At 40.0% G+C, this 24,869-nt stretch overlaps 2 protein-coding genes across 6 annotated transcripts; one reads left to right on the forward strand and one right to left on the reverse strand.

The window, feature by feature from the left end:
- Positions 1 to 526: 526 nt before the first annotated feature.
- Positions 527 to 1,950, reverse strand: LOC116430022 (peptidyl-tRNA hydrolase 2, mitochondrial). Of its 2 annotated transcripts, none has more exons than XM_076374257.1 (2): positions 1,249 to 1,950; positions 527 to 1,156 (listed from the first exon to the last, which is right to left on the reverse strand). In XM_076374257.1, exon 2 carries the CDS (start codon positions 1,036 to 1,038, stop codon positions 619 to 621), a length of 420 nt encoding a protein of 139 aa, XP_076230372.1. In that variant the 5' UTR covers positions 1,039 to 1,156; positions 1,249 to 1,950; the 3' UTR covers positions 527 to 618. The 2 variants fall into 2 exon arrangements, with proteins under 2 accessions (XP_076230372.1, XP_031839492.2); XM_031983632.2 differs by having other exon boundaries at positions 1,223 to 1,950.
- A 50-nt stretch (positions 1,951 to 2,000) lies between these two features.
- LOC116430015 (glycerol kinase 3) lies at positions 2,001 to 24,831 on the forward strand. Of its 4 annotated transcripts, XR_013001425.1 has the most exons (13): positions 7,125 to 7,468; positions 8,750 to 9,056; positions 19,572 to 19,651; positions 20,356 to 20,614; positions 21,509 to 21,726; positions 22,424 to 22,636; positions 22,957 to 23,067; positions 23,150 to 23,406; positions 23,482 to 23,687; positions 23,758 to 23,901; positions 23,987 to 24,073; positions 24,443 to 24,612; positions 24,685 to 24,831. XR_013001425.1 is itself a non-coding variant. In XM_076374255.1 (12 exons), the coding sequence occupies exons 2-12, from the start codon at positions 8,840 to 8,842 to the stop codon at positions 24,538 to 24,540; spliced, it is 1,890 nt and encodes a 629-aa protein (XP_076230370.1). In that variant the 5' UTR covers positions 2,001 to 2,235; positions 8,750 to 8,839; the 3' UTR covers positions 24,541 to 24,831. The 4 variants fall into 4 exon arrangements, 3 of the variants coding, with proteins under 3 accessions (XP_076230370.1, XP_076230371.1, XP_031839483.1); XM_076374255.1 differs by lacking the exon at positions 7,125 to 7,468 and adding an exon at positions 2,001 to 2,235 and having other exon boundaries at positions 24,443 to 24,831; XM_076374256.1 differs by having other exon boundaries at positions 7,112 to 7,311; positions 24,443 to 24,831.
- The last annotated feature ends 38 nt before the right edge of the window (positions 24,832 to 24,869 follow it).

Raw genomic sequence — 24,869 nt, forward strand, 5'->3', positions numbered from 1 at the left:
AAAATCCTTTTTTTTATAGTGAATATAATAATGTTTAATGTTTATAGAAACTATACAAATTTTGATGGAAATTTTAAAGACTTATAAAGTGTAGATTAGAATTGAAAACCTGAAGTTCATCTCTCATTGGTATAAGTAATTTTAATCTAATACAATTTTAACAGAGTATTCTCCAATAACCTGAATGTTAATTTTCAATTACATCTTGCTCATAGGATATATACTGTACAATGATGATGTATAGGTTCCAAAAACTCGATTTCAAAAAATTTGGAATACATAATATTATGCAACAAATGTCTTTTATTCATTTATTTTAAACTCTCAATTATAGCTTTATATCTTTATTCTATACAGTGGAGTTCTGAGTTATGTCCTCCCAATGTTCTAACTAATAAACTATTTCAAACTTATTTTTTAACATAGAATCAGTTCTTATCCAATTGTACTACCAGTTACATGACACCTAACATAAATACATGCAATTTTAGTATATTAATACAGTAAAGAAGCAAAATAAGAGAAGTTTATTTTAATGAATTTATTTATTGTTGTCAACTAAATAATTTTTTATACATATTGAACAAGTGTAACTTGATACGTCTTTCAAACATTGAGTCATAGTAGCTTTAAATTACCAGTAAGATTATCTACAACCTCTTTAGGGCCTGGTCCTATTCCAAGTACTGAAATTGTACCAGGCTTTAATACAGTTTTACCTGCATCTTTTATTACAGCAGTAATGAGGCCGACCTTACGGGCATCTTCTGCTAATGTCAGTAATTTTTGTTCGTTACGTATTGTTACAACAATTTTTGGTTGACCTTGTAATAACCAAGGTTCATACAATTCTTGATATTTTGAATTATCTACTGCTTGACGATAACATTCCACAGCAGCATGTGCACACTGTGCAGCAGTTTTTCCTGTGCCCATAGATAGATCTGATCTCACAATGATTACCATTTTATAGTAACCACTATCCGAATATTTCACAACTTTGAACACACGTTTTATATACTTTATCACAGATAACATTGTTTGAAAATTAGGAACATTAGTTTTGATGTGTTTTCTGATAAGTGTCCATGCACTGTTTGAACTCTTTCAATATTCCCTGACACTTTCTCCAATCTTGAGTTTCCGCTATACATTCCTGAAAATATATTCAATGATTACATTACAGGTATTCAACTTGTAAGGAAATATGTAAGATTTATACTTGAACTTGATAATGTAATTCCATACAGCCGGTCTTTTTTAACATCTCTTCGACTAGGTCGACTTCATTCTCCGGTTTTTGCGTTGAATGTAGATTAACAGTCATTTTTAATTTAAATACAATACACAAAGTATTACTTCAAGTTTAATATCGAATAAAGATATTCGTTAAACACAGAGGTTATTGCCGTTCTTCACGATACCCCTGATTGTAGCTACCCGCACGAGATAGAATGCACGGCGTAATAGAATTACATCCGTGGTCAAAATTGAAATTAATTAATATTTAGGTTTATGGCATAAACGATACTGTACTTATAGCCCTTTAAATATTAAAAGCAAAAATTAATTGATTTTAAATGTACATGTTCAGCGCGGAATCAGAGTCTCAGATAAGAAATACATCTTGCAAAAGTGCTAGATTTAAGCGCGATGTACAACTGATTATTTTTCTTTTTTTCATAGTATATCAGTCTCTTAACCAACTACTTCCTGCGTAAAATAATAAAATTTCTAATTTAAAACACAACGAATAGACCACGGACGTTTATGTAAATTCAACATTTTCAAAAATTTATAAAAACTTCTAAATACAAATCCCTTCGAATATTAAACCTATTTTCAATTAAAATATACTTGACAATTTGCAATGACAGCTAGCAATATTCTTATTTCAATGTTCCCTTAGGGATTCACATACGCTATAAACACGTATATAAAATTCGCAATTTGGCAACGAGGTAAGGCGCTAGCTTCGACATATGGCCGCTAGTGTTCCGAATTCTCCAGCAGACGACACAAGCCATGGTTTAGTGCATTTCGAAGCATGGGACGTGCAGTGCCTCGGTGTGTGTGCCGTGGATATCGTGATCTATGAGTTTTTCCCCGTGCACCACTTAAAAAGGTGCATGCTTGAAAACAGTGCTAATGCCCGTGCACATCGCTGGATCTCGCGTTCGCGTCCGCATCGGGGCGTAAAGTGTTCATTTGCCGGCCGTCTGTCGCAACGTTTTCGTAAGTATTTACCGTTTGTTTTCAATTGCGGTGACTTAAAAGATTCTGCCCCCTCTAACATTGTCACGATCGTCCCAATAAAAACTCGTAATAACCATCCGGTGATGACGGTTTCGGTTTCCCATTTACCGTTACGAATTGAAAGGTGACACAGCCATATCGGAATTCCATAGCACGTGGGCAAGGCACGTTGTATTCGAACGTAACGAAAGTGCCCCGCGACTTCGCATCGTCGTACCGTCGTCCTGTCAACGTTTTCATTGACATTCCCCCATAGGAATAATACACGCGCGAGTCTCGCAATCGGATAATACATGAAATTCCATTGGACCCAGTGTCGATTATCAAAATAAAGTGGGACACCAGTGTGCACTCGTTTTGCACGTAACAGTTCCACTGCAGTCGTATTTTCCTTCCCTCGACACACTTCCCTACGTTGTTTGCCATTAATTTCCGTCGGTCTCGCGGAAAACTCAATTACCACCGACGCATTAGTGCCATTTGTACAGTTAATAGGTTACTGGATATATGTCGCGATGAACGATACGGTGACCAGCCTCGGCTGTTCCAATTGCTGGTTATTTAAATCGGTCGCGCCTTGAAATCTCTCGGCGAATGTCATGGAGATCAGTTTCCCTTCATATCACGTGGAGAGTTCCTTTTAATTGTTGATTGAATCAATAAGAATTCAACAATTCTTGAATTTCATGCACATTAAATAAAATTCGTGACAGATGGAATAGAGAAATTGTTAATCTCGAAAATTGTTAGGTTCATGTTCTTCTATTGGTAGGTTAAAGTACGATACACGGTGAATATTATTAATGATTCATTGAGAAAAAGTGCGGTTCCTTTGATACGGTATAATTATTGGACGAAACGAGAACACTAAAAGGTAAAATGTCATTTTATATTTGCGCGCCAAATGAAGCTCGACAGCGCTCGTGGCACGGAGTGGAACCAGCTCAGTTCCTACGTCACCGCTAGGTGGCTACGTCGCGATGCACCACGTTTCTCGCTAGTGCTCGCAAACGCCTCGGTTAGTATATAAGCCCGAACGGAGCACTTCTCTAACGGGTAGTCTGATGCTTCCCGGGAAAAAACCAGCGCATTATGCGGACTATTTACAGACCACATTATGTCCGGTACTCACGACGTTGTACCCATTTAACAGTGTCATCAAAAAATACAATTGTTTACTTTGTAAAACTTCACTGTGGAAGCACCCTGTGGACTATCTTTTTTGCGACTTCTTTCTCTTTTCCGTATAGCTGGAATTTTTTGTCTTGTCTGTATAAAAATTTATGTGACACTAAATGAAGAAATAACTTTTGAATAGAAAACCCTTTGCACTGGAGAGGTGACTCTTAATTACTACTTGCTTTGATACAGGAAACTATGACGTTGAATATTCAGTATTTTAAATTAAACTTTGTATTTCTGTGTAATATTTAAATAAAATAGCTTCGTTGCTTAATTAATCTGTAAATTATCGCTAAGTTTGAAATGTTGAATATATTTTAATATATTAATTTGTTCTATAATTTTATTATAATGTACTCGGTAACTTTAGAGTTACAGGGATATAAAATATTTACACTTGTACTTATATTAACATCAGTTCATGAATTGTTTAATATTATTCGTCACCGTATGGAGAAACATTGAATAAATTGACCGGTTTTTATTTTGTCAATTAAGGTAAATATAAATTATGTTATAAAGTTTGTAAACTCTAAGTCTTCGTGAGGGTTTAATTAAGTATGCATGCGGATATGGAATTTTATGGGTCGATTTACATAGTCAGTTGTCTGATCCCGATTAAACTCAAGAAAACTCCGCACAGTATCGAGGTTTCAGACAATGGGGCACGCTGTAAACGCATAAAATTCGCAGTCCGGTAATCGGAGTCTCGACGGCGATTTATCAGCACGTCTGGTGCACTCAACTGATTCGCGCGGCAAGCACTTTACGTCATCCGTCGTCGCGGCGATATTTTAACTCGGTTTATCGCGATAATTCAATTACCATTGAACCGAACACCAATTACGAACCCGCCATTAATTATATCTAGAGTTCGAAACTTTGAACGACTCGGTCATGGTCTTGAATACAGAATCAAAGTAATTCAATTAGAAATCGTGTCATCGAATTTCGTTCGTATCATTAGAATCTCTTTCAAATTTCTTTCACAATTATTGGAAAGAAATTTCTTTTCTCAATCGTTCAACTCGGTCATTCAACAAATCGATTTTAAAGTGTGCATTCTAAAATATAGATGAATTGTGATTTGGTTAATATACATATAAATCTAGTATATTAAACTATATACTATGAATCAATATGTATTAACCCTTTGAACTTTGTAGGCTCTAATATTGTAGCAATTCTAATATTAGATATTTTAAAGAATCTTAAAGAAACTACCCTACAATTATTAGACTTCTCACACGTCCAAATTTTCCACTAAGAAGGATAATAAAAGATCTAAGAAATTATAGCATTTCTCATTTTCGCTAGAGATACTATAAAAATTAGTTGCAGTTGCTGATAGATTACAAGACCATCTGGAGTGGTAAGTGTTAAAGAGACTAACAACAATTTCAGAATCAAAATAAATTGTCAAAAACATCGATATTATTTCGAGTTTTAAAGTGACAAGTATTCTCGTCAAATGCATTTAACTAATTAGTACTGCAAACTGAGTTCTATCGGTTTCCCTTGCGAACACTATCGATTACAACCGATAATTATCAGTCCAGTTCAGCAACTAGGTTTTCCCGGCAACCGAGCCGAGACGGTCAAAGTTACACTCAATTTGCATTCGTCGATATCGTAATTGATGCGTCCTTAACGTCACAGGGGAGCCTGAAGTGTTCAAATGCAAATACAATGCTCAAAGAACTTTGTCTAACGATCGACTGTTAACTAACTCGTTCGAGCACGTTGCAGCGTTTCAACTCTTCTCAACGCGAGACGAGAAAAACAGGCCTTCTTACTCGCCTTTTCGAATGGATTTTCGAATTGACCCGCTGCCCCCCGTTAACCTATTTCCACTGGCCGGGTGAAACTGGGGTGACCAGGTTTCTCGGTTCGAAAATTGGGGCGGCCGTTCGAGGCCAACGATGAAAGGAATTCTCCGACTTTATACCACAATTATTAATGTAAATTAACGGCGACGTTAACTCTAACACATTACGGCCGATATATCGGCTTTTCACCTTTCGATGCGATCGTGACCTATATCTCTCTTTTTCTTATACTCTCAAAATATCCTTTCCCTAAAAGGGTTGAAATTTAATTGTGAAGTTTATAATTTAGCTACGTTAGTTGAACGCGGCTCGGTCTCGGATATTATCTAAGATTTCCGCTACTCGCGGATTTCATTCTTATTACATACATGTTTACGGATTATTGCGTGCTTAGTTATATGGGCCGGTTGTCTCGTCAACGATAAAAATGATAAGAGCTTTATTGCATCATATAAAACGGTGGATCCGCGAGATTCGGCAAGTTAACCCCTTGTTTAATGGCGTCGATTTTTGGTGTCAACGTTGATAAATCCAAGGGTCCGAGATTTAGAAAGTAATCAGTTTCTATTCAAGCGAGGACGAAGTGCTATTTTGTCTCTTATCAATATTCGGTATTAGGTCAGGTTTTAAAACAGCCTCTGGCTGCATCACGCCCTTACGCAATACCGTAACGACTCGTACTGTTTACGTCCAATTATTTCGTAATAAACATGACATAATGATAGCAACAATATTCCGAGTAAGAGTGGGCTTAATATGTTGACGTAGATTGTTGTCTTCCCAATCGAATCGTGGATATTACATTGTGAACCGAGCGAGGGTTGAAAGCACGAACGATAACTAAGTTTCGTGAGGTGAAGTTTATAGAGTCGGCGAATGGATGCAAGATGGGATTAGGAAGATGGAGGAAGGGGTCATGTGGTTTCTTTTTAAACACTGGAATACTCCTTTCCCCTTCTCTATTGATAGATGCTTCATTTATTATAAATTTATTTAGCTATATGTGAATGCAGTAGTTACAACTGAAGACAAAGTTGAACAGTGGTCTAACTGATATTTTTAAGAATATCCTTGGATTAATTAAATTACCTATATTACAGTTACGAATATTACAATTACCAAATTACTAATATTGCAATTACCAATATTGCAATTATCAATATTGCAATTATCCATATTGCAATTATCAATATTGCAATTATCCATATTGCAATTATCCATATTGCAATTACCAAATATTGCAATGACCAATATTGCAATTACCAAATATTGCAATTATCAATATTGCAGTTACCAATATTGCAATTACCAATATTGCAATTACCAATATCGCAATTACCAATATTGCAATTACCAATATCGCAATTACCAATATCGCAATTACCAATATCGCAATTACTAATATTGCAATTACCAAATTATCAATATTACAGTTACCAAATTGCCAATATTACAATTACCAAATTACCAATATTACAGTCACCAAATTACCAATATCACAACTACCAAATCACCGATACTACACTTCCCAAATCACAACTACCAAACCACCATTAAAATTACCAACACCAAAACCAGCAACAACCAAACCAACCGCAACTACCAGCAATCCACAAAACACCCCCACCCCTAACCAAGTCCTCCAGCGCATCGCCCCCACAAACCAAGGCAACCAAACGGTAGAACACCCGAAGCACTCCGTTCTCATCGCTGGTTCCAACCTCCGCCCCGCGGTTACCCTCCCCCTAGCATTGTCCAGCGTTTAATGTCCCGATGACGTTCGTCCTAAAGGTACGCGGTATTAGGGGTGGCCGCGGGATCGAAGCCGTCGGACGGTTTAATTTTAGAGTGTCGCCGCTGGCCGTGACTATGAGGAGACCGCCGAACGTGAACCAGTGCGGCACGTAACGCGCGGAGCCGGACGGGGTCGGCCGCGGCGCGGGGCGAAGGGAAAGCCTCCGCGAGCGGAGGCACAGGAGACGAAAGGCATCGGCGACGAGTCTCGCGCGTCCTCTCGGCCGAATGTGTCCGGCACACCTTGCCGGTGCGCTAATCAGCGAGCCCGCCGCGCGATCCACCTTGCGCCCGTCCCTCCGTTTACGCGGAGCACTCGTTCCACGTGGATTCCCCTCGAGCGAATGAGAATCGCGCGAACAGAGCCCGTCGGTACGAAAGGAAACGAAACGAGGGAGGCGAGCTGTGTAAGTTTTAATACATATTTCTCTCGGTTAGCTTGACACGTTCGCTGCTAATGAGAATCTTGGTCCTTCGTGACAGGGATAAACGATTAACATGTTCGTTATCAGCGTTATATGTTCGTGACGGTTGTATATATTTATGCAGTCCTATGAAGAATATCGTCTTTACTTAATCAGAAAGTGTTACAATATTCCCAGTTAAACGTTAATTAACTTGGAAACAAAATCAGACGCTTTGCAATTAACGCTTTGCACTCGAATAAGCTTGTAGCTCCTCGGTACTTGTGATTTCTGCTCGAGTTAGTTTCAAAGAATATCGTCTTTGTCTCGTTGGAAATTGTTGGATATTTCTAGTGAGAATCTTCCGAGTGGAAAGAGTTAATATTTAACCCTTCCTATGTCGAGTCTGACTATTCTATTTTATTGCAACCTCTACCTGTTTTAACAATTTTTCTATATTTATTTGTAGTCACAATTGTACCATTTAAAGGTAACATTTCAACGACTCCCAAATATTCTTGAATAAATAGAGCGTCGTATTAAGCTGAAATTGAATGAACCAACGTCGATGTGAACCTCAAAGTGAGGAACCAAGAGTACTTCGGACAAAGGGTTAAACAATGAAAACGAAATTAGGTTTATAGATATTGTTATTAGACATTACAATCTGCGAGATTAGTAGTACAGTGACTCGTTTCAGTTTCATTTTTCTAATGTCTCGTTTAGATTCATTGGATCGAAGACAATACGCTGGTAGCGAACGCGTTAACACGATAATTAACGTACCGGTCAAAGCTGCCGGTTTTAGTTTCCTTATTCTGCAATTACTGGTACCTCCAAAGTGTATCCGATTTTTGAAGTAAATAGTTTAACACCGTAGGAAATGTCTGAAATCGGGAAACAATGTATTGTCACGATCTTTAGAGACTTTGCATATCATTACCGATAAATGCACGTAGTTCTAGTGTTAACTATTTCATATCGTGATTCTTACGTTGCAAATCTATATACTCGGGATGTTGATCACTTTTGTCGTTGATCGTGCTGCGACATTGTGATTCGCAAGCATCAATGACCGTGACAGACAACTTGTTAACGAAGGAATGAAAAGTATAGTTTATTTGGATCGTACATCGATATCGCGTGCAAATAATTGATTTTAATAGCGTTACAATTTGCGTGGAACAGAGACTCGCCTGAAGGAAGTGCCGCGTAAACAGAGGGACGGTGTAAATTAAATACTCAAGTCACTCTATGTTCATTCGTTTCTGTTCGCCTGCGCAGGATAGCAACTGGAGCGACCCACGGGGAACCCCTTGTCCACCGCCGGGAGGACAGTGGATAGGTAGTTCGAAGGCAAATTGACCGTCGATCATGGAGGATGAGTTGAAGAAGAAACAGGAGGAGGAGGAGGAGGAAGAGGAGGAAGAGGAAGAGGAAGAGGAGGAAGAAGAGGAAGAGGAAGAGAATGATGAGAAAGAGGAGGATGAGATGTTCGACGAATCTCCTAGGTTTCAGGAACTAGAGCGCACCCAATCGGGCCGGAAAACGAGCATCTTTAAATTTTACTCGCACCAGCAGAAGTCCAAAGGTGAGTTGGTGTTATTCAATGATGGAATCTTTTACGATACGAATCATTGTTGTCGGTGAAACTGGTTAAGTGTATTGAAGAAGGGGAAAGCAATGAGTTTTTACTTTACAGTCGTTGAAACTGTGGAGATACTTTTGCGGGGGTTAATGATTTAGAATTAGAATAGATCCTGTAATTATTAGAAAGAATATTAATAGAATAAATAATAGAATAAATAAATAATAGAAAAAATATAAACTTTAATAGAATAAATAAAGTTTAGAAAAATTAGAAAGTATTGAAAAATCTACTTAACCGCATTCGCTTCCGACTCAATTGACACTCGCGTAAACATCTGCGATGTATTCATTGCACCGGTCAAGTTCATTCATCGCGGTACGTTTGTAGCAACTGCGGTTTGCGCAGGATTAACCCCTTGCCTTACGATTTAATTTAGTAGGTGCATTTGTTAGAACTATTTGCCGTTAACCAGTTGACTGCGTTTGACGAGGATACACGTCATCGTAAGGCTTGATATGATACTAATTCTTTCAGCGATGAATTTTTCATTTTGTCACAAACATGTAATTCTTCTTTGTTTCGTTTTGATCTTTCGTTGAAATATACTCTACGTGCATTCGTCCTGCATTATTTTATTGCGAGAACGAGAGGTTTTTCCAACTAAATTCCACAGTTAACTGGTTAATAATGTGGTAACAGAAAATATTTCATGCTCTTTTCGTATCTAGATTTAGTATGAACCATACAGATTGCTAACAAGAACACAATGCTAACACAACTCAATGGCATTTATGTTTGTTAACACGTTAATCGCCACGAGAATCTTGACTATTTTATTATAGAGTTACTCCGTTGTAACAAGAGAAAGCAGGTAATGATTAATTATTCAGCGTTACTATCCCTGCATTACACTATCAGCTTAGTCGCGTTATTAAGCATTTTCATTGGACCGTTATCTTGCATGTTACGATTGTTTCCAAGCAATTCAGTTATCAATGACTGGTGTGGCGTTTAACGTGTCAACTAGAACTACCAGTCAAAATGACTGGTTTCGATTTGTCTCGCAATTATCGATGTCTTAAAAGCATTGAATATTCGAAATGATTTTGAAAATAGTTTCACTAGAGTACTACGATGAATATCCAAAGAAACCGAAAATAATCTAGCGTATTAAATGCTCGGTAGTTCTAGTGTTAAATTCTGCTTAAAATCACAGGTTCGCGAGAAGCGCACGAACGTGTTGCGCGATTTGTCACCGGTCACCGCGCGCCCTTTTATTTTTGGCCGGATTACTAACTCACCGAGTGGCCGCGAACGCACACCTCCGACCGTCCTCTCTCGTTCCTCAAATCAGAATCGAATCTGCCTATCTCGACTGATAAAACGAAATCCCCGACTTCCGTGGGATTAGACGAAGGAATTTTACCTGGGACCGGGATCGACGTTCACCGATTAAAGTTCGAGTTCGCCTTATCGCGTATCGACGGCCAGATACCATCATCGATGACCTTCGAGTCTACCTGCCACAGAATTCCTCGGGAGAAACGATTCAATGAAAAATGATCGTGGAACGTCTCTGTTTCTTGAGGAAAATTATCAACTGTTAACCTCTTGCCTTACAATTCAGACACGAGGCGAAGATTTTTAATACGGCTTAACACTAAAACTACCGAGCATTTAACCCTTTGAACTCTGTAGGCTCCAATATTGCACTAGTTTTAATATTAAATATTTTAATGAGTCTTAAAGAAACTACTCTAAAATTATTATATTTTCCGCACATAGAAATGTACTAAGGAAAATAAAACGATTCCTTTCAGTTCGAACTGAATATTATTCTACTGTCGTTGACTATTATGCTTCAGAGCGAACGTAGACATAGAATATTCTTCAAATGTTATTCCTCTTCTTTCAGTAAACGATTAATAGCAACGTAATTGTATTGCTCGTAATCGAGAAATAATTCATAGAGCAAAGTTGATCTTCTGTATCAGTTTCTTATGGAAAATCTCACGTTCGCACATGGTTATTTTTCAACGATGTTTTAACCGAGTTATAGGAGGTTCTATCGTATTATACTAAGACGTCCCATAGGTTTCCGCGGTGTTGATAATTTTTGCGCTACGTTTTGTAATTAAGGAGCGATACGAGTCGAGTGATTAAATCTTCATGCGTCAGTTTAGTCGGTAGAAGGTATCCGACACGTCGTGAAGCTGCAAGAATGTTATACTAAACTCATTGTATGAGCCACATGTTCATATTTGGAACATTGAGTGACAAACGAATGATTCAGTCACTAAAGCAAGAAATCGACGTGTAGCTTCATTCTTGTATTTAAGCAACTTATATAATTTACCTTCATCTGCTGAAGGTTTTGTATATTTCAGAGAATCTTCATCCCTAAAGAATTAACCCTTTGCGCTCGGAAGATTTTTCAGTATAAATAATTGAAAAAAAACCAGACACAACCAGAGGTCAGACATAAATACAGAAATTGATAAATCAGAGGTCGGAAGTATAAATGTTTCGTGAATTGGAACGTTAAACACAGTTCAATGGTAAATATTGAAGTTTTGCACCGAGAGTCGCCTCTCGAGAGCAAAGGGTTAATCAAATATCATTTTACACGGTGTAAAAATAAATGGTACAAGCTTATGGGGCGATCTAGCGATGTAAACCACATCGAAAATCGAGACAACACCTTTTGGCCAAGGTGTAACGCAAGCTCCGCCGCGGAAAGGTCGGGCAAAATTTGCGAATGACGTCGATTTCGCAATGATTTCGCATTCGAGGACGACGAAGGGATGCGCGGGGGGTGCAGGCGTGGTCGCCAGGTGGTGCATAATGCATCGCGTGAAACGTCACGGGATCGACGTGCCCGGTGCCAAGCGGCACGCGAAATACAGCTGCGCATTGCGCGCCGATTCATCGCGCTGGTGAACGGAACGAAACCGGTTCCATTCGACGGGACACCGTGGATTGCAAATCTTTTTTAAACCGACTAAAAATAATGCCGCCTCGCCTGTCCACGTACGCCCGTGGAATTCGAAACACGGAAACGACCCGGCGACGACTTCATTAACCCCTTAACCTGCAATATCGTCTCGGACTCGTGACGAAAGTATCAACCGTTTGCGAGCGGAGATTTTTTAACATACGAAACCTTTCGCAGATGAAGCTAAACTCTATCTTGATCGATTAAATGATAGATGTGGAAACTATGTACTCACCTCTAGTTGTTCGAGCAATTAAATCATTCGTTTGCGACTTAGTATTCCAAGTATGGAGATTCGATCTCTCGAAATGTCGACATTCGCCTGCAAAAGGTTAAACTGAATCTCGTAAATTATGGCGCCATTACGGCGGCATTCGACCGCAGAGTTAACTCCTTGCTATACGATGAGTGAGACTCGCGATGAACACTTCGGGATTAGTTTAATAAACAATGTCGTTCAATGCGCATAGATCAGAAAACTATTTTGCTATCATCAATATATTATCTTGAAAGTAAATTTGTATTTAACCCCTTGGCGTACTATTTACGATAATAGCAAAATAGTTGTTCCTTTGATCCGTGGCTAATGAATAACATTGTTGTTAAATTAATCTAGACATCTTCGTCACGAGTCTCACTCGTCATTGTACGCCAAGAGGTTAAAGAGTGGACAATTCGTTCGCGTTTCTTCTAAACTAATAGAAACATGTCACACGAGCTGAACAAATAAAGCGAATAATACTACAAGCGGTTAATTACTCGCGAACAATGATCAGACCGTGTTTATACCGGTCTTTATTTCTTCCCAATGACTTTCTTTCGAAGTAGACTGTATAGCAATCGCGGGGGCGGCCGTACAGCGGAGAATAGGGTGAGCAATTCACGTGAGCGACGGGTTATGCAACGTCGACGTCGTTTGTTCGCCGCCCCCGGAGGAAAAACCGAGACCTTCGCGGACGCAGCGTGGAATATGTGTATGCCGGCGCTCGATAATGACGCATCGCGAGCGTAAATACGGACGAGCCTCCCCTGGCCGACCAATCCGTCGCTTCCCCGCGTTCTGCAGCCTCTCCCGCGGTGCATTCTATCGAAAGACGCCGCGAATGCACACGCGAGCATCACAATGCACACGTGCACCGCTCGCGATGAATCGGGGCCGCGTGTGCTCGATGCTCCTCTTCCTCTTTCCGGCTGCCGCGATTAATATATTTCCTTTACGAAACCTCTCATTTTTCGAATTATATTACGATAATGTCAATGAAATAATTTAAGTAGAAATAATTTTGTACGTGTTTAAATCACAGATTTAATAAAATTTAGGGGGGTTTGTTTTATTAAATAGAAATTTAAATTGTACTATTGTATTTTATTTGATTATTGATAAAAGTTATGATAGTGTCGATAAAATAATTTAAATAGAAATAATGTTGTACGTGTTTAAATTATAAATTTAATAAAATTTAGGGGGGTCTATTTTATTAAATAGAAATTCAAATTGTACTATTGTATTTTATTTAATTATTGATAAAAGTTATGATAATGTACTGGCAACGAGAAATCTCGTTTTTAATAAAGACACTTAGCTATGCAACTTCGCTAATTACCAGAGCATTTAAAGAAACATTCAATTCATTCAGAACATCGAAGTAGAATAGTTCTGTCTTTTAATTCATAGAAGATAATCAATTGTGTCAGTTGCGAAAAGTATCGTTAATATTTAGTCAGAAAGCAATGAATATCTTCAACACATTAGACAGTGTTGTGGCTCGTTAAGTGGTTTGGTAATTAGAGAACATTGCCATATAGTTGAGAATTAATTTACTTACTCATCATTTCAATATTTCTATCAATTTCGAGAATTCAGTCGCCAAATGGGAACGAGTGGAAATTACAGCGCCGGTGCGAACGTGTTGATGACAAATATTGTCGAGTGCAAAGGGTTAAAGCGTCGGTGGCCTAGCTTAACCTTTGCACGGCGTTAAGTTTCCGCGTAATATTGTCCACGGTATCACACCACTGTTGCGCATCTTCACCGATATCAGTGCCACTGAACTCCGGCACATCGACAATCACATTTCCTCTCGACACAGCCGAAGTTAACAGTACCACATCAGACGCGAGAGTTTCCAAAAAACGACGGCACCGAGGTTGCATTCGATTTCCATTTTGATCGCGGATTTAAAAAATCTATCCCTCTTCTGATGTTAAATCCAGTTTTATTTTTCACTCGATCGCACGGAGGTTCTGGGGTAACTGCGCGTGGTCCATCACGGTCCTTTCACCAAAAGGCACCCTCGCCTTCCCCACTCCGTGGCCAGATCCTACAGGAACAGTGTTCCTATTCTTTAAAGCGAGACAACGTCTGGTTGCCTGCCTTTTTCAAACATTCCCGTGCCTTTTTTAAACAATGAATCCTATTACGCCGGATGGCCACGCGACCTCGGGACGCCATTCTCGGTCGCCCAGATGGCCACCCTCGCGAGTACCTCTCTGGGCCGCACGCAGGCCCAATCCCTGTCATAAATCGTCCGAGAAACTATACAACTTCGGGTGACACGTTTTTAGCGATTATTCGTTGGAAAGAGAACAAATTTTGTTGCTCTGCGTCTACTGCAAGGGTTAAGGATTATAGGAAAGTAATGTTTAATGTATACTTCAGAGAATAAATCATACGTAGATTTCTGAAAGTCAGTTTAATATTCTCGTCACAAGTCTGCCAGTTTCGACAGTCGAAATGACTGGTTTTGGTGTCCTTGTTCGCAATTATCGGTGCCTTGGAGGCATCGAATATTCAAAATGGTTTCGAAAATAGTTTCACTTGAGTACTATGATGAATGTTTAAAGAAAGTGAAAATATTCTATGTCATTTTAAAATGTCTGTTGTCACGCATTGAATTAAATGCTCGGTAGTTCTAGTGAGGTTCTAATGAGGATCATCGAGTGGTTTAGACTGATAATGGTCTGATTTAGAGAGAGAAAGGAATGTTTCTCAATTAATTAAATGTTAACCATACAACTGTTAATATCAGTAATCAATACTAACATTATTAACCCTTTGCGAACGAATATCGACACTTCAGCGAGACGAAATTCTCATATTTCGAAGACCAAGTCACGAAAGAATGATCTAATTACTCGAACAGTAAATCAGCACGTAGTTTCCTTTTGTTCCATCAATTACGCAATTGATATATAATTTAGAGAAGGTTTTGTACATTTCAAAGAATCTTCGTCCGCAAAAGGTTAATATCATTGGAGAAACGACTGGGAATTATTGTCGCTAGCGAGGATTAGGCAGGATTATGTAACATTATCTGCTTCTGTCCCGATAAGGACGGTTCCGATAAATTCGGGTATTAACGGAGATTCTTTCGTAAAAATAAGGGTCGCCGTTTACTCGCTATCAGCGTGAACGGTGAATTACGCGACATCGAAGCGAAGATCGAACGCGACCGGCCTTACGCAACCTGTTCCCGCCGCACAGATAAACCCGGGAAGATCCGAGCATCGCTAACGAACTATTAATATTTTCGCCCGTATCTCTCCGCCTCGCGAACGAGCCAATTTTTCTCAACATATTTTCGTTCTGCTCGCCTGACGTCCCGTCGGTTCGCATTTTTTTCTCGCCTCGCTTCGGACGACAATATTACCTCACGGTTCGCGAACGCTGTCTCGCGTGCGCGCGGGACCGACGGAGGATTCCAGCTTTATCTGTCCGACGGTTGCTCAACGCCGAATTTACGGACATTGTAAATATTACGGGCGTTGTGTAACCGGTCGGTTGCGAGTCGAGAGATCGCACGATCATCGTTTATGTAAATCGTACTATCGACCGTCGGCTTGTAGCTCTGTTTCAGAGGAAAACCTAGCGAAAAAAACTTTCGAGTGCAAAGTTTAACGAAGCTGAGCTCAACGGAACCGAGTCTCCATTGAAACTTCGTTCGGATATACGAGAGTTTCTTGCCAATTGGATATCGTACAAGAGGATCTTAGCGTAAAGCGATATCTTAATCGTGTGATTTTCCGAGGGTCTCGAACATTCATTCACATTGATAAAACGGTGGCATATTAATAAACAACTCCTATTCATAAGAACATAAAGTGGCGAATGAAATCGAGTAATCAATCAACTCACTTCCATGCTCTCTAACTATACACTGTTAACGCGTTGAATGCCGCACGATTTCATGGTACGAAATACTTGAAATGGGAAAAATATGAAAATAAATCATTTGATCGCATTTTATTATTGCAGGTTCATCTAGCTGAAGTCACCACATTAGTTAGCATTATTTATAGTATAGGAATTTTTCCAAATAACCACGGTTTAATTGAGTGAACTCTAGTAATTCGATTTGGTTGGCATTCAACGTGTTAACACTCTGCTGTCGAATCTCGCCTGGCTCGAGCACATCTAAATTCAAAAACTGCCAACTACATTAACCATTCAACTAACGAGAGACTGACAATGTTTCTCTCAGTATTTACGACTCCGCTGCATAATTCAGTGCTCTATTAAAAGAAACGCGAGAAGTCCAAGACAGTGTCCGTCCGTCCAAAGGTTAACACGTTAAGCGGCACGAAAATCTCAAGCGTTTCATAGAGTTTGTCTTTCGTAGCAAAGAAAACTAGGAATACTTATGAACCGTTCGGCGTTGCAACGTTTGCGTTACACTATCATCAACTTAGTTGCCTTATTAAACATCTTTATTTCACATCGGTTGTCTTGTATGTTACCATTGTTTCCAAGTAATTCAGTCATCAATGACTGGTGTGGCGTTTAACGCGTTAACACTAGAACTACCAGTCAAAACGACCGGTTTCGATTTGTCTCGCAATTATCGACCTAACCAAGTCACCAGTGGCCGACATGGCGCTCAACGCGTTAAACGCGCACGTTCGCCTGTTCACTCGCTCGCGAATGCACCCGTCCCGATAATATTTATTCCGGACGTCGAATGATTCTCTCGCGTCCCGCGAAGACGCAGTGACGCGTTCCTTTATCTCGAATTTCGCGAAGCGGGTCAAGAAGGGGAGGGCCGCGGATAATGAGCCTCCGGCGGCGACGAATCGCGTCTCTCCCGTATCTAACGCACGCTTAACCGTGTCCCGATGAAAAAACTCAGCCAGACGGCCCGTCCGGTCATTCTCGTTTCCGTCCTGCCCGGCGCGGTCTCGCTGGCAACGCGCTTCTTCCGGTCAACGACTTCGGATATGTGCCGCGGAAACGGGTCGGCCGTTCTCCAGTGACGTCACCCTCGGGTTCGCTGAATCGCGCCGCGGGAACTTTTCGCCGGTGACTTCCGAGTGTCTCTGACAATGAAGCGTTCGGGCATGAATGAGATCGAATTTCATTCAGACTTCAGACTCTCCGTTTCCAGCTTGCCGCTGACACTCTAGATCTTCAGCGAGTTTTTCAAGTTTCTCGAGACTGTAGGATCTTCAGCGGTTTTCAGTGGATTGGAGAAACTTTCGCTTGATCTTCCATCAGTTTCGCGTCGGATCTCTGCGACGGGAATTCCCCTGGCCACGCGAAGATACGGACTATCCTCGCTGCGAGGAAAAAGCGAGCGCTTTGTGGTGTGCTGATTGCACGATATCGTTCGCGCCAGGTTGGTGAGATTTCACTGGCTAATTGTTAACGTTGATGAAGATTTCTAAAGTTTAACAAGAATGTTGTTCATTACCCACGGATCAAAACAACTTTGCTATTATCAATGTATTAAGTTCTGTTTGGAACCTTCACCACGAGTCTCACGCGTTATTGTAAGGCAAGGGGTTGAGAAGAATGAATGTCCTTATGGTAAATGCTATTCGAACTGTCGGGAAATAGGGTTGAACGACTCCGCGGACGATCGGCCTCGGACGCGTCCGAGACGTCAGCGAAACGTCAGGAACGTTTCCGATCGTCAGCGTTCGCGGTTTTCGTCCTTGGACCGAACGCGTTTATGCAGATTCGCTGTTTTATCGTTGAGCATTACGAACCTACGATGATATAAGATTATTTTTCTTCTTGGAAATGCAGGAAGAAACGCCGTCGGATTTCTCGTTAATGAGTCACGCTCCTCCGGACGATCGTTGATACCTGTTTGAACTTCGACGAGAGTTAAATGACTGTAGACTTCGGAAACGAAAGAATCAATATAATTTAGAAAGTATTGTAGTTTTAATAAACACGAGAAGTTGGACATTTTAAGCCTTTGTGGACGAAGATTCTTTGAAATATGCAAAAAGGGAAATAACGTGCTGATTTCTTGCTGTTTGGGTGATTAAATCTTGTTTTTGCTATTTGGTGTTCCAGATATGAATATTTCACCTCGTCGAAATGTCGACATTTGTCTGTGAAGGGTTAAAAGTACCATTTCTTATGAAAAATTGCTTCACTTTGCGCGGTTAGAGCGATTAGCGAAATTGACTGTTAAAATAAGGGATTCCCACGACAGGCGGGTATAATCTTGCCATTATCGCTGCAACCCACGCGCGGGTCACCGAAGATGGTAATAAAACCCGATAAAGAATAGTGAGACTAGTGCCGCGTGATCCGAGCACCAGTTTTTCCGCGATTCCGTAGGAAACGGAGTGGAACTCGCTCCAGCTGCGAGATCCGCGTGAGATGAAGCTGCTCGCGGCTGCGTTGTACTTCGCGGAGAACGAAATTGTTCATTTTTGTCGTCGAGTCTGGGACATTTTGTCGTTCCAAATAGGATAACTGTGTTTTTGACTTCGATTTCTTAATACTTGGGTTACTATTGAGCTGAACTGTATATCAGTCGCTTAAGTAATGGAACAAACAGAAACTACGAGCTGATCTCTTGCTGTTTCAGTAATTGAATCATCTGTTTGCGACTTTGTCTGAGAAACATGAGAATTTCATCTTGTTGAAATGACAGTCGTAAAGGGTTAATAATCAATGATAATTAGTACTATTTGTGCTAGTACTTATTACTAGTAAAGGGTTAGTTATCGATGATAATTAATAGTATTAGTACTAGTTATTATTACTAGTAGAGGATTAGTAATGAATGATTATACGATTAATACTAGTAACTATTACTAGCAATGGGTGAATAATCAATGATAATTAATACTATTAGTACTAGTACTTATTACTAGTAAAGAATTAGTAATCAATGATAATTAATAATATTAGTACTGGTAATTATTACTAGTAAGGTATTAAATGAATCATAATTAATACTATTAGTACTAGTAATTATTACTAGTAAAGTATTAAAGAATGATAATTAATACGATAAATACTAGTAACTATTACTAGCAAAGACTGAATAATCAATGATAATTAATGTTATTAATGACGTCGTTAATGCTAGTATTGAACTAATCTCGAACATCTCCTAGAAGCTCTCTTTCCTCGACTCAGAAGTAGTAGTCCACTATTATTCCGAGCCACTCGTATTATCCTTGGGATCGGTTCGACTCGCTCCGTCCCCGGGGAACGTTGAAACTCGGCGGACGTGGACGTCACGGTACAATGTTGTAACGCAGCGTTTATCTTGCAGACGCGATGCCAGGATCGTCGAAGAAACCGGGCGCTCTTATCGGAGTAATTGATGTTGGCACGCGGACCGTACGCTTTGTGGTGAGTCACTGTTGCAAGCACTTTCGCATGCAAATGCGTATGCCGAAGAGAGAAAAAAGCCATCCACCAATGATCCTGCTTGAATAAAAATGGCCAATCTTTGATCCCATTATCGAAGAGCTCGTCACCGTTTACGACTTGTTTCGGGCAACTTACCTTGCCACGCTACGGCGCAGCATCTTCAACGACGGGCTTGAAAAACGAATTCCAAGGATTCGCTTGATCGTTATCTAAAGAAATCGCATCGTTTCGTTGATTGCTCTTTAACCGTCCGAGCGGCGCTTCTCCGATACACTGTGCAAAAGTGCGAATCGCATTTTATTTCTTCGTTTCCCTTCAAATCATTCATTTTCATTTCTATTACCTGCTTACAAATGGAAAATCGAAACAATCGCGGTACTCACAATGCTTTCGTATAAAAATAGAAAATCATTCAGTTTCTAAACCGTTTCTTCCGAGTTTTTAAAGACACTCGAAGGGATCAATCCCATAGATTATCGTTCCAGTTGTAGTATTCGAAATATTTTCGAGATCACGTATTGCACCGAGTTCCGAAGATTATTTCTTCTAACGTTCGCGTCGCCTCGCAAGCGTTTCGTATTTTCCCTGGTCCCTGCGCATTCCCGAGACACCTCGTTAAGTAGATACGCATATCGTTCGCGCCACGGGTAACCGAGGTATTTAAATGTGATTTCGTTGGGCAGGTGTTCAACGCGCAACACGTGACGGAGGTAGCCTCGCACCAGATCGACATAGAGGAGATCAACCCGCGGGAAGGATGGGTGGAGCAGGACCCGAGGGAGATCCTGTTCGCGGTGAAGGCGTGCATCAAGGACGTCGTGAAAAAATTGGACAAGCTCGGGCTGAGCGTGGCGGAGATCGTGACGATCGGTATCGCGAACCAGAGAGAGACCACTGTCGCGTGGGACGCGACCACCGGCGATCCGTTATATAACGCCATAGGTGGGTCCACGATTCGTATCGATAGTGTAAAATATTAGGTGGCGACGTAAATGAATGAGTACGAAAATACAATAAAAAATATATCCCTTTGCACTGCAGTTCTTCGTTGGAAATATTCAACATTCTCTAACGAGATACCGACGACATTCTTTCAAATTGTATTAACGAGATGTCACGTAATCTGAATTCAAACTATTTCCTTTCAATATTCTACGTATCGATGTATTGCGCTCGTTGAATGTCAAACATCAAACTGTAGAATTTTGCTATGTTTAATCAGTTGCAGAGTGCACAGGGTTAAATATGTATATATTAACCCTTAACTTAACTAAAAGGGTTAAATATGTATACATTAACCCTTTGCACTCCGTAGGCGCCTCTCAGTGGCCAATTGATTTGACACAGCAAAATTATAGAGTTTGACATTTCACATTAAACTTTGTACAATGCATCGACAAGTGAAATATTAAAATAAAACAGCCTCTTTCTTTAATTTATGTACGATTTCTCGTTAAGTCAATTCGAAAGAATGTCGTTGGTATTTCATTAAAAAATCTCGAGTATTTCTAATGAGAAACTTCTGGAGTGCAGAAGGTTAAAATATATATTAGGCAAAATGGTACTTGGCTTGAAAAGTCTAGATACCATACTTAATCCCCCATGCTATCGCATTCATTCATACACGCCTTTTTATTATCTCTCTAATTGCCACGTGTGCTCGATTACATTCACTCTCTTATCTGTATTATCAGGCTACCCACCTGTTCAATCGAACTTCGACTTATTTTCTATGCCCCAGATCTTACATACTAATCATCTGTAATGAGGGGAAATGTAAATATTGATAACGTGTAATTGGCTTGTCTATTGATCAATTATTGTTTGTCATTGCAGTGTGGTCCGACATAAGGACCGTCTCGATCGCCGATCAGATAATAGCGAAATTCCCGGATCAAAGTAAGAACCACATAAAACCTCTGTGCGGTTTGCCGGTCAGCCCGTACTTCTCTGCGCTGAAGATTCGTTGGCTGAAGGAAAATGTGACGGCGGTCAGAAAAGCCATATGGGACAAGCGGTGCAAAGTCGGCACCATGGACACCTGGATCGTTTGGGTACGTCCGAAGTCTGCTCAAAGGTTTCTTCGGAGAAAGTAAAATAATAAAAAGATTTAGTACCCTTCCTGTTAATTGCTTTATTACATTGAATACGATTATAGTCAGGCAAAAGCATTTGGACACATGATGAAGAGTTATGGATTATCCAATTGTAACTTGAAAAAAAATCCTATAACAAGCCACCTGGGTTCATTTTGAAGCCTGAAGCTTCTACTGTAAAACTACCGGGTGCCTTTTCATGAAAATATATTATACACCATGTGGCAAACGAAGAAGTGAAGGTACTGTTCTCCAAAAAAGTGTTTCCAATTGAAGCGCCCGCGAAAAGGCTGAAAAATTTTATTCTTGATTGTGTGCAATACTGTCTTATAGATTGAAGATTCTCCTTTCCAATGAGCCCTTGAAGTGTGCTGTACGATTTTTTCAAATGAAGTTACAACAATTTGAATGATCCATAATACTGAGTGTCCAAATATTTTTGGTTGGGAGTGTAGATAAAAATTTAATTGAATCTTGATTCAATTGCTTCTTTTGTATCGCGTGTATTTTCTGATGCATTTATTGCTGATAAAAATGACGATAAAATTTTATAGATGTTAATGCACGTTTAGATTGTATTTGGTTTATTGAAACTTTTAATGGAATGGATACATTGTCGCGATCCCCGGCGAGTTTATTAATATAATGGTTGCAGAACTTAACCGGCGGTAGAGACGGCGGGTTGTACATCACCGATGTAACGAACGCCTCGAGGACCATGCTAATGAACATAGAAACCTTGTCATGGGACCCCACGTTATGCAGATACTTCGACGTTCCCATGCAAATGCTGCCGGAGATCAGAAGCAGCGCCGAAATCTACGGCAATATTGCAATCGATCCGCTGAAGGGTATCCCCATATCGGGTGTATGTTGCATTATATATTCTAAAGTTTGTTACACGAGATCCCGTCGATAAAATTCAGATTCATTTCGATTAAAACTCGTGAACACGATAACATCTTTAATACTATAACCGCCAAGCAGTGAAATTAACTGACTTTGTATTTTTTATGTAAACGATTAGCAAATTAATTTATTTAATAATTTCTTAGAGAGATATTTGTATTTTTTTCAAATAATTATAACAGATAAAATCTGAAGTAAGTCGTTTTCACTCATCTGGTGGTTTTAGTGTTGAGTGCAATTTCTATTTGCAGAGAATACATTGTCTTTTTCTTTAATCAGATTTTAGGCAATCAACAAGCAGCGTTAGTCGGGCAGAAATGTCTAAAGAGGGGCCAAGCCAAGAACACGTATAGAAGTGGCTGTTTTTTGTTATGTAATACAGGAACAACGGTAGGTATTTTTTGAGAAGAATATTACAATTTTTATCTGCGTGTTTTAAAATATTTTTAATCGTTTGAAATTATGCTTTCAGAGGGTGTATTCTTCACACGGTTTAGTCACGACGGTAGCATATCAATTTGGTCCTAAAAGCCCGGCGGTGTACGCGCTGGAGGGATCGGTAGCAGTAGCGGGGACTGCCATTAAATGGCTTCGCGATAATATGAAGCTTATAAAGGATGTCCACGAAAGTGAACATTTAGCTGAAAGCGTTTTTAGTACCGGGGACGTATACTTTGTACCAGCGTTTACAGGATTATACGCTCCATATTGGAGAAAAGATGCGAGAGGGTAAATATTATTTAGTGGCATGTCCAGTCCACGGGGCCATTTTAAATTCTTCATGTGGGAACGTTTGTGGCACAGGATAATATGCGGTCTTACCGCGTTCACCACGAAACAGCACATAATAAGAGCGTCGTTGGAAGCTGTCTGTTTCCAAACGAGGGATATTTTAGAAGCCATGTACAAAGACTGTGGTTTTCCGCTGACCAAGTTGTACACAGATGGAAAAATGTCAACGAATAACCTTCTTATGCAGCTGCAAGCAGATCTTTGTGGCACGCCAGTATGTAAGTATAACTGATCCGATGAGTTTCACAGAGAAATAGGACGGTATGTTACCTTTGGGTATGCGAACAGTTAGGTCGACTATGCCGGACATCACAGCGTTAGGAGCAGCTATGGCTGCAGGACACGCGGAGGGCATAGGAGCGTGGGAATTTGAAGGGGAAGAAGTGGAGAGTGTGCCGACTGATACATTTCTGCCAACTACAACACCAGAAGGTGACGACACTGTCAACTTTATATTTTCAGTTACAGATACATATTTATATATCTGTCAGAGTAAGGAAATACTTGTTTTTTATAGAGAGGGACGCTAGGTACAAGAAATGGAAGATGGCGGTTGAAAGAAGTTTAGGATGGTCTGCGGTTAAGAAGTCTGAACAAATGACAGGTAATTTGATGAATGTTAAACGAATTACACCTGTGGCTACAGATTTGATCCAACCAGAGCATACAATGTTGTTCTTACTACTCCTTTTACTCTGCTATTACATTTCGTATCTTTCTGCAGATATTCAGTATCTTTTGTATCTGCATGCTGCGTATACGTTTATATGTCGAATGAATGAAATGATGGATGTACCATTTGTCGAGCACCATTCAACAGGTCCAATGCGGAAGATTCAAATGATTGTGTAATAAATAAAGTAATTGTTCACCATCTCTTCCCCATAAATTACCCGTCGTGGATCCGCCTGTACACGCTTCCATGTTAAATTTAAAAGTGAAGATAACAAAAAATATTTTTACACTGTTCCAGATGAGAGATATTGCGTTCTGGCGTCGATCCCTGCAAGTTGGTTCTTGATGACAAGCTTTATCTTGCTACGATTAAGTTACTACTTAGAAAATCGGTGACAACACGTTTACGTAATTGAAGCTCAGGTTCAGTTAGAAGGCAGGTAGCCTATGTTTGAATTGCAAGTGCAGGTAGGAGCAGTACTGGCAAAAGAAACTTAACAATAGTAGTACAAAACGCGGATAACGATGTCCGAATTACAGAACAAAGAAGTAGTACGAGAAACAATTTCGTTGCGATAGAATCGTTTACCTTTCCAATTAAGCTTGCTACAGAAGACTCGTGATAGGGTACTCGAAAGAAAGGCAGGGCGACGGATACGAGTGCTAACGGATAATTGCTTTCAAAGGGTGAAACACGAAGGCACAGCATCAGGACGCCCACAGAA

Source organism: Nomia melanderi, chromosome 2, assembly GCF_051020985.1.
Source record: "Nomia melanderi isolate GNS246 chromosome 2, iyNomMela1, whole genome shotgun sequence".
Taxonomy (NCBI): Eukaryota; Metazoa; Arthropoda; class Insecta; order Hymenoptera; family Halictidae; genus Nomia; species Nomia melanderi.

Bases quoted from the DNA above. Each gene is read 5' to 3' on its own strand.
- LOC116430015 (XM_076374255.1), top strand. From the start codon at position 8,840: ATGGAGGATGAGTTGAAGAAGAAACAGGAGGAGGAGGAGGAGGAAGAG. The intron at 19,652-20,355 runs GTGAGTCACTGT...TTCGTTGGGCAG, and splicing joins CGCGGACCGTACGCTTTGTG to GTGTTCAACGCGCAACACGT. The intron at 23,407-23,481 runs GTAAATATTATT...TTTGTGGCACAG, and splicing joins TGGAGAAAAGATGCGAGAGG to GATAATATGCGGTCTTACCG.
- LOC116430022 (XM_076374257.1), bottom strand. From the start codon at position 1,038: ATGTTATCTGTGATAAAGTATATAAAACGTGTGTTCAAAGTTGTGAAA.